The sequence below is a fragment of the Scyliorhinus canicula genome, chromosome 12 (assembly GCF_902713615.1).
Source record: "Scyliorhinus canicula chromosome 12, sScyCan1.1, whole genome shotgun sequence".
NCBI lineage: Eukaryota > Metazoa > Chordata > Chondrichthyes > Carcharhiniformes > Scyliorhinidae > Scyliorhinus > Scyliorhinus canicula.
In genome coordinates this window covers 5,739,833-5,749,991 of record NC_052157.1, presented here as the reverse complement: position 1 = coordinate 5,749,991, position 10,159 = coordinate 5,739,833, and the positions used below count along the sequence as shown (strand labels likewise).

The following is a 10,159-nucleotide window of genomic DNA, read 5'->3' as shown; positions in this document are numbered from 1 at the left end:
AACAACATTGATTATTCCTTGAAAGAAGCAGAATGGATGTGTTTATGGAGTGCCTTTCACAATCCCAGGATACCCCAGAGCACTTCACAGCCAGTGGAATACCTCTTGAAGTATTGTCACTAATGTGAAAGTGAAAATTGCTTATTGTCACAAGTAGGCTTCAAATTAAGTTACTGTGAAAAGCCCCTAGTCGCCACATTCCGGCGCCTGTTTGGGGAGGCTGGTACGGGAATTGAACCGTGCTGCTGGCCTGCCTTGGTCTGCTTTCAAAGCCAGCGATTTAGCCCTATGCTAAACCAGCCCCTGTAATGCAGGAAACACAGCAGCCTATTTATGCACAGCAATATCCCACAAACAACAATGCAATATATGGCCAGATAACCTGTGTTGGTGATGTTGGTAGTTTTTTCTCTGATTATGCCCCTGTGAAGAATCTTGGGAAATGTTACTATATTAACGGCCCTATACAAATGCAGTTGGTAGACAAAATTTTAAAATTTATTAATTTACAGAATGTGGGCGTGGCTGGTTAGGCCAGTATTTATTGCCCGACCCGAGTTGCCCTGCAGAAGGTGGTGGTGAGTTGCCTTCTTGAACCGCTGCATTCCTTTAGGCATAGGTGCATCCCCTGTGCTGTTATTGAGGGGGTTCCAGGATGTTGCCCCAGCGATAGTGAAGGCATGCTGATATATTTCCAAGTCAGGGGGCGAGTGACTCAGAGGGGAACCTCCAGCTGGTGGGGTCCCAAGGACGAATAAAAAAAATACTGGTTGATGAGATTAAATAGACAGGTAGCATGGAGGGAGAGAGCTTTTTGATAGAAGTAACTAATTACATGCAGGACTTCAATTATGCAAGAAAGTGGGATTGTTCTTCATCATTGTGAGAAACTGAGGTTAAAAAAAGGTAAAGTGAGAACTTGAGATGCCCAGGAGCAAGTAGGGTTTTGATCAATAGAGGGGCACTATTGCAAGTGGCAGTAGGGTTGATAGCAGAAGACACAGATATGATGATTGGGAAAAATATGAGGGAAAAACAAACACAGTAAGTTGCTTTTCTGGGACACACTGACTGCAAGGATGGTGTATGCAGATTCACTGATAACTTTACAAAGGAATTTGGATAAATACTTGACGGGAAATTAAATTACAATGCTATGAAATAAAGACTTGCATTTATACAGCACCCTTCACAATCATTGGACATCTCAATACATTTCACAGACAATCGTACACTTTTGAAATAGAATCACTTTTGTTATTTTTTCTTATTTTTATAAATTGATAATAACCAAATTTTTCCAATTAATGGACAATTTAGCGTGGCCAATCCACCTACCCTGCACATCTTTGGGTTGTGGCGGTGAGACCCGCGCAGACACGGGGAGAATGTGCAAACTTCACACAGACGAGGGGCGGCATGTGGCATAGTGGTTAGCACTGAGACTGCGGTGCTGAGGACCCGGGTTTGAATCCCGGCCCTGGGTCACTGTCGGTGTGGAGTTTGCACATTCTCCCCACGTCTGCGTGGGTTTCATCCCCACAAGCCAAAGATGTGCAGGTTAGGTGGATTGGCCACGCTAAATTGCCCCTTAATTAGAAAAAAAAAAATTGGGTACTCTAAATTTATTAAAAACTCCACAGAGACAGTGACCCAGGGTCGGGATCGAATCGGGGACCTCAGCGCCATAGGCAGCAGTGCTAACCACTACGCCATCGTGCCGCACGCTATAATCACTTTTGTAATGCAGGAAATATGACAGCTTATTTGTGCATGGTAAGATACAAAAAACAGCAATGAATTAGTGACCAGATAATCTTTGTAGGATGTGAATTGACGGACAAAAACTGAGCAGAACACCAGGGATAAATTTCCTTGCTGTTTTTCAAAATGGCACAGCAGCATCTGTTACATCCACCCAAACAGGGCTTCAGTTTAGTGTTTTGTTTTAATTTTTCCAATTAAGGGGCAATTTAGAGTGGCCAATCAATCTACCCTGCACATATTTGGGTTATGGGGGTGAGACCCATGCAGATGTGGGGCGGCACAGTGGTTAGCACTGCTGCCTCACAGCTCAATTGACCCAGGGTCGATTCCGGCCTCGGGTGACTGTCTGTGTGGATTTTGTACATTCTCCCCGTGACCACGTGGGTTTCCTCCAGGTGCTCCGGTTTCCTCCCACAGTCCAAACATGAGCAGGTGAGGTGGATTGGCCATACTAAATTGCCCCTTAGTGTCCAGAAAGGTTAGCTGGGGTTACTGGGATAGGGTGGAGGCATGGGCTTAAGCAGGGTGCACTTTCCAAGGGCCGGTGCAGATTCGATGGGCAGAATGGCCTCCTTCTGCACCGTAAATTCTATGAATCTATGAGACACGGGGAGATTTTGCCCTCGGACAGTCACTCGGGGCCGGGATCGAAGCTGGGTCCTCGGTGCCATGAGGCAGCAGTGCTAACCACTGAGTCATCGTGCCACCCTCGGTTTGGCAGTTTGCCCGGGAGACAGCATCTCCGCTGGTAACTGCGGCCCTCAAGAGTGTGACTCAGGTCAGAACGTGGCAGGTGGGGAGAGAGGGAAGGAGAGTGGGGTTAATTCTCTCGAAGAGCCAGTAGAGATGGGATGGGCCGAGTGGACTCATTTGGGTAAGATGCTGAATGCTCCCCAGGCTGGGCTTGACTGCCTTCGCCTGGGTTGTGATGAGGCTGGCCCCGCCCCCTCCAGTGATTGGCCGCTGTGAGCATGACGCCAACTCGGGCAGCACGCTGATTGACCGCGGCAGCTGTCGGTCATGCCGGTCCCGCCCCCTCCACAATGATTGGCCGCTGTGAGCATGACGTCCACCCGCGGCGATTGGCCAAAGCAGCTGTCAGTCACACCGGTCCCGCCCCCTGGTTGTCAGGGCTATTTCCTCCCCCTCAGCTGCCGCCCGGTTCCATGTAAACAGCCAGTGGCCGGGGCCTGGGCGGCGCCGCTATGGATCCGCAGCCCAAAGTGCTGCAAGTCCTGCTGGACGCAGCGCCCGAGTGGCGGGAGGCGAAGGGCCTGCGGCGGGCTAAGGCGGTGCGCTGCTGCCAGGCGCTGTGCGGCCTGCGCTGGGCCGCCGAGGGAGAGGCGGCGGGCGGCCTGTGCTTCACCGCCCGCTGCCCGGACTCGGGTCGCTGCTGCCGGAGGAACGTTGCCGCTCGGGCCGGGAGCTTCATCGCGTGAGTTTGACCTGAAGGCGGTTGTCGGGGCCTGGAGCTCGTCATGTGACCAATTCCCGGCCACGTGACTCCCCGGGCCGCGGGGCGTTCTGGGAGTTGTAGTTCGGAACAGGAGGATCAATCCCTGCATTTTACATAGATTACATAGAACATTCAGTGCAGAAGGAGGCCATTCAGCCCATCGAGTCTGCACTGACCCACTTATGCCCTCACTTCCACCCTATCGCCATAACCCAATAACCCCATCTAAACGTTTTGAATACTAAGGGAAATTTAGCATGACCAATCCACCTAACCTGCACGTCTTTGGACTGTGGGAGGAAACCGGAGTACCTGGAAAAAACCCATGCAAACACGGGGATAACGTGTAAACTTCGCACAGACAGTGACCCAAGCCGGGAATCGAACCTGGGACCCTGGTGCTATGAAGCCACAGTACTATCCACTGTGCTACCGTGCTACCATTGATTATCTTTATTGCCACAAGTAGGCTTACATCAACGCTGCAATGAAGTTACTGTGAAAAGCCCCTAGTTGCCACACTCTGGCGACTGTTCGGGTGCACAGAGCGAGAATTCAGAATGTCCATATTACCTAAAGCACGTCTTTCGGGATTTGTGGGAGGAAACCGGAGCACTCGGAGGAAACCCACGCAGACATGGGGAAGTGGTGGAAGACAGCTAATGTGGTACTATTATTTTAAAGGGAAGTAGGAATAAACTAGGTTAATAGTCTACCAAGCCTGTAGCCTTGGCACACACCTGTACAGTGGTGAGACCGGGCAATATAAGCTAAGCAGGAGAAAAGTCTGAACAGTTTCCACCTTTGCTGTCTGAGATGTATCTTCGGCATCACTTGGCAGACCAAAGTCACAAACCCAGAGGTCATGGAGTGACCGTTGACATACATATGAGCAGCATGGTGGCTCAGTGGTTAGCTCTGTTGCTTCACAGCATCAGATTATATTCCCGGCTTGGGTCACTGTCTGTGCTGAGTCTGCACATTCTCCCCGTGTCTGCGTGGGTTTCCTCCGGGTGCTCCGGTTTCCTCCCACAAGTCCCGAAAGACGTGCTGTTACTTGAATTGTACATTCTGAATTCTCCCGTTGTGTACCCGAACAGGTGCCGAAATGTGGTGATTTAAACAATAAAATATTAAATTTAAACAATAAAATATTAAAGCATGCCGCTGTGCCGAGAGACCTGGGTGTGCTAGTGCATGAGTCACAGAAAGTTGGTTTACAGGTGCAACAGGTGATTAAGAAGGCAAATGGAATTTTGTCCTTCATTGCTAGAGGGATGGAGTTTAAGACTAGGGAGGTTATGTTGCAATTGTATAAGGTGTTAGTGAGGCCACACCTGACGTATTGTGTTCAGTTTTGGTCTCCTTACTTGAGAAAGGACATACTGGTACTGGAGGGTGTGCAGAGGAGATTCACTAGGTTAATCCCAGAGCTGAAGGGGTTGGATTATGAGGAGAGGTTGAGTAGACTGGGACTGTACTCGGAATTTAGAAGGATGAGGGGGAATCTTATAGAAACATTTAAAATTATGAAGGGAATAGATAGGATAGAGGCGGGCAGGTTGTTTCCACTGGCGGGTGAAAGCAGAACTAGGGGACATAGCCTCAAAATAAGGGGAAGTAGATTTAGGACTGAGTTTAGGAGGAACTTCTTCACCCAAAGGGTTGTGAATCTATGGAATTCCTTGCCCAGTGAAGCAGTTGAGGCTCCTTCATTAAATGTTTTTAAGGTAAAGATAGATAGTTTTTTGAAGAATAAAGGGATTAAGGGCTATGGTGTTCGGGCCGGAAAGTGGAGCTGAGTCCACAAAAGATCAGCCATGATCTCATTGAATGGCGGAGCAGGTTTGAGGGTCCAGATGGCCTACTCCTGCTCCTAGTTCTTATGTTCTTATTAGGGGATTTTCACAATAACTTCATTGTAGTGTTAATGTAAGCCTATTTGTGTCAATAATACAAGTTTATTATATACTGCTAAGTCAAACTAAGTTGGTACTGGCTAAGCCATGTTCATCATTGGATGGTGGCTGTATTATCAAAGACCTTTTCTATATATGGAGTGGGGTCCCTGAGCCACAACGGATGATGCTTAACGCAGAGTTGACCACCAAGGTGCAAATCACCATCTTGATAGGATGGAAGGCTATAAGCAATGCATGGTACCAGCCTGTGCATCACACTTAGACAAAATGCCAACTGACCCACACAATGGACTTGGAGTGGAGCCAGAGGAAATTTATCTGAATGTTACAAGGGATGAGGGAGAACTAAGATTATTCTTCTTGGAGCAGAGAATGTTACAGTGTGATTTGATAGAGGTGCTAATAAGCCAGGGCTTTGAATGAAGTAGACTTGGAAAAGTGGACCCCACTCAGGATGGTCAGTAACCAGAAGACAAGGGATTTAAGATAATTGGGAAAAGAACCAGTGAGGCGATGGGAAGCTTTTAATGCAAGGCTTTGATTTGGAAAGCCCTGTATGAATTGAAAATAAAACATTTCAGGGCCAGTGGGAATAGCAGTGACTGCACCTTCTGTGATGAACACTTTCAGCCTGGCACAGGCATGATGGCCAAATTACTGGACATGCTGGGGGGGGGGGGGGGGTGAAGATGCAACCTACATTCAGCTTGATATAGCAAAGTATAATAGGAGCACAACTATCACTCCATAATTGGTTTCTGGGATGGATTTTCCCAGCAATCTATGCATAGTACATACCAGTAGCCAATTGGCCTGGTTTTAATCTTTTGTGAAGACAAGTCTATTATCAAGGGGTTATCCTGCAGAGCTTCCTGAGGAAAGACATGACGCAGATTGACAAACTGAACATAAGAGTATTACAAACCAAGGAAATAATCCTTTCCAGCCTTTTGAAGCACAAACAGTATTAATTTGTGCTCAGGACACGGGTGTCCTTGGCAAGATGAGCATTTATTGTTCATCCCTAGCTGTCCTCGAGGACTTTCCTAACTCCTTCAGCTCTTGTGGTGAAGATGTTTACCTAGTGTTTTGGGCAAGGGATTCCAGAATTATGAAGTCACGATGAAGGAACGGAGGCGGACATGCCCAAGTGGGGATGGTGTGAGACCAGGAGAGGAGCCTGCAGATGGTAGTGTTCCCCTGTAGCTGCCCTTTTCTTTCAAAGTTATGGTGTTCAAGGGTTTGGTATGTGCTGCCAAAGAAGCCCAGGAGAGATTCTGCTTTGAGCCCTGTTGATAGTAAACAATGCAGCCACAGTGCACTGTGGTGGGGTGGGGGGGGGGGGGGGGGGGGAGTGCATGTTCATCCTGATCATTATTCCATCTCATTGTTGAAGATCTTAATACTAAAACAATCTAATCAAATATCACTTAAAACCTAGATTTAGAGAACCAGATCATGCAGAGATTTAACTGTCCTTCCAACTGCTTTTTGCTCTCCACACTGCCTGAAACTGAATTGTTGAGAGAGTTTAACAATGTATGGCTGTAGAATACCCAATTAATTTTTTTCAATTAAGGAGCACTTTTAGCGTGGCCAATCCACCTAGCACATTTTTGGGCTATGGGGGTGAAACCCACGCAAACACGGGGAGAATGTGCAAACTCCATACGGACAGTGACCCAGAGCCGGGATCGAACCTGGGACCTCAGCGCCATGAGGCTGCAGGGCTGACCCACTGCGCCACCGTGCTGCCCTGGTGTATGGCTGTGTGCAGCAAATGTTTATGCCATTGGGCTTAAGGTGTAAATGTAATTGGGCTTAAGGTGTAAACAGCTGATTAAACAGCGAAGACTACCTCAGCGTAATTAATATGGTAGAAGCAATGTCTTCATCATTGAAATCTATGCAAACTGTTGATGTTAGTTGTTTAGAAAGTGGCACAGAAACTGGCTATTCACACAACTGGTCTATGTGCGTGTTCATGCTCCACATGACTATCCTCCCACCCCATTTCATCTCGCCCTACAGCAATTGCTCAGCACAAACTGTTCCTTTCGGTTGCTACAGTCAGCATAAACATTGGTAATTTGATAAGTTTCTTTATCCTGCAGACTAAATATATTTTCTGTCTTTGGCTTATTTTTGAGCAGGTTTGTTTGGGAAACAACTGAGACTTTGCAGGCTTCACCCTCCAGAGAGAGGGTTCTTGCTCTTAATAGCTGCAATGACCTGGGGATCTATGAGCTGCATGTCCAGGATGGCATCTGTGACGTTGCCAATACTCACAGTTGTAGCAACGAAGCGCTGAAGAAAATTGTTGAAAGCAAGAACCTGAGTAAGTGATGGTACTACAATTGTTAAGAAATCCATGCTTATTGAAATGGTGAGAACTGGGATATTTAGCTATAATGCCATTATGTAAGAGCCGATTTGGCTCAGTGGGCTAGATAGCAGAACAAGGCCAGCAACACGGGTTCAATTCCCGTACCAGCTTACCCGAACAGGCGCTGGAATGTGGCGACTGGGGCTTTTCACAGTAACTTCATTTGGGGCTGGTTTAGCAGAGGGCTAAATCGCTGGCTTTGAAAGCAGACCAAGGCAGGCCAGCAGCACGGTTCAATTCCCGTACCAGCCTCTCCGAACAGGCGCCGGAATGTGGCGACTAGGGGTTTTGCACAGTAACTTAATTTGAAGCCTATTCGTGACAATAAGGGATTTTCAGTTCATTTTGGGGGCTGGCTTAGCACACTGGGCTAAATCGCTGGCTTTTAAAGCAGACCAAGGCAGGCCAGCAGCACGGTTCAATTCCCGTACCAGCCTCCCCGAACAGGCGCCGGAATGTGGCGACTAGGGGCTTTTCACAGTAACTTCATTGAAGCCTACTCGTGACAAGCGATTTTAATTTTAATATTTTCATTTCATACTTGTGACAAGAAAAAGGTTATTATTATTATTAAAGGGATAATGTTTTCACTGGCAAAAGGTTCTGTAACCAGAGGACACATACTTAACATAATTGAGAGGGGAAAAAACATGAGGAGCAATAGTTTCACATAATGAGTTGTTTTCTGGAGTACACTCTACACTCACTGAAAGGGGGTGGAATCCGATTCAATAGTAATGTTCAAAAGAAGTTGGGTAATTACTTGAAGGTGAAACATCTCTTGTGCTATGGGGAAAGAGGACGGTGGTGGGACTAGTTGAATAATTTCAAAGAGCTGACACGGCATGATGGACCAAATGGCTGCCTTCCTGTGCTGTATCATTCTCTGGTTCCATTTTGCCAATTAGTTTTATAATATATCGACGCTATTTGCCTCATTACAATATACAGGTTACAGTGCTGCACAGGAAGTCATTTAAGCTTTTTATTAATTGAATAGGGCCACTGATTGGAAGTCGATAGATAAAGGATTTATGTATTTAAGATTTGATTCTGTTCAATATTTTATTCTAGGCAGTTAATTTAACTGAGGTTGACTATACTGGAGGAAAAACAGATGGAGTGCATGTCTTTCATAGCTGTCCCCGCAGATATGCGAATGTCAGGCCAGCAAAAGCAATCTTTATTTTTAAAAAAAGCTTCTTCTGTGTGCTGGCTTAATAGTTCATTTATAAATAATTTTGTTTTCATTATTTGGTCACAGTGACCATGAGAAAATGCACAAAAATGTAGAATTAGCGCCGAGATTTGTATGAAAACTCATTAATTTCTCTGCATTTTGGATAGTTTGAAGTAAATTGTTTTTGGTTTCCAGGTCTGCCTTCATCTTTTACAATGAAGATTCTGTCATTTAAAAGCAGCAAATCTTGCATACTGCTAGATAATTGCATGCTGCTCCATCTGACTTGGTTGGAAGGCACCTCGGAGGCTGCTGATTTGGGTGGCTTTAAGCTTTGTCTGCCCTCCGGTACTCCAGAGAGAATAACCGATAGCCAGATTTGCCAAGAAATGCTGTTCTTACTGGACAGTACAGGCTGGATATGTATCTTTTTCAAAAAGTTAAGTTAACACAAACTGTTAAAATACCACACTGTGGTTTAGCCTTCATTATATGAGGCATAAGTACCGTTTCATCACAGAGCAGGAAAATTCTTGCAGGAGTATATTAATTACTGGTCAGGGAACTAATTGACTATCATGCCATGTGGCATAATACACTGATTGTAGCTCTTTTGATGGTTCGTGAAGTTGGATGATGTTTGTCAAAATATAACAGTGGCACCTTTTTAAATAAAAGACAACACGTGCAATTTGTGTTAGTGATCCTGACAGTCCTCAGGAACATGAATTAACACTCAAAGCAATGTGTTTAGTGAGCATTCCCATTGTTACATTGATCATTCAGATTCCTTACACAGTGAATCTCAGCAATTCCTACTTTTCCCCCATGTTAATACATTTTCTAAAAAAATCTATTTTTGAAAATTAGAGCTTTAATAGGGTCTTGTTAAAATGGGTCCTTACGGCAGTGCTGTAAGATTGGTGCAGGCTATCTAACCGCATACATCTGGAATGCTCCATTTATCTTTACATAAACTAATCTTCAAAAACGCATGCCTTTACTGCTCCGAAAAATCAACAAACATTTTACAAAGTTAATTTCTAGCACGGCTTTAACTGCTGCAGGCCGCACTAGAACATATTTTCGAAGTTACTCACCTTTGTCCAACTTCATCTCGCTTCATCTCCAAACCTTTCCACTCAACTTTTTTACTCAACAAAACACTTATTTGAATGTTGTTAATTGGAGGAAATGGACCTGAAAATACATTTTAAAACGCACCCGTTATGATTCCTGTAGAGACTTGATAACTCGTTAAAAGATATTTGAGTTTCCAATGGCTGACTGGAAGGATCACACAAGATTTAACGGTTTAAGACTTTTACTGTAACAAACTAAAAGCAACACTGTCTAAACATTATACAATGGCAACTTGTATTCTAAACTATTGTCTGTGGCCTGTTTTCCTTATATCTTTCCCAGCTGGGTAATTTACTGACTTCCAC

General features: G+C 45.5%; 1 protein-coding gene across 1 annotated transcript in view; it reads left to right on the top strand.

Moving 5' to 3' along the window:
* The first annotated feature begins 2,889 nt into the window (after positions 1-2,889).
* spg11 (SPG11 vesicle trafficking associated, spatacsin) overlaps positions 2,890-10,159 on the top strand; it is a 209,404-nt gene continuing 202,134 nt past the window's right edge. The window contains exons 1-3 of the mRNA XM_038813292.1: positions 2,890-3,202; positions 7,299-7,483; positions 8,907-9,134. Of these exons, the coding sequence (XP_038669220.1) occupies positions 2,973-3,202; positions 7,299-7,483; positions 8,907-9,134 (643 nt within the window). The 5' untranslated portion in view covers positions 2,890-2,972. The remainder of the gene's footprint in view (positions 3,203-7,298; positions 7,484-8,906; positions 9,135-10,159) is intronic.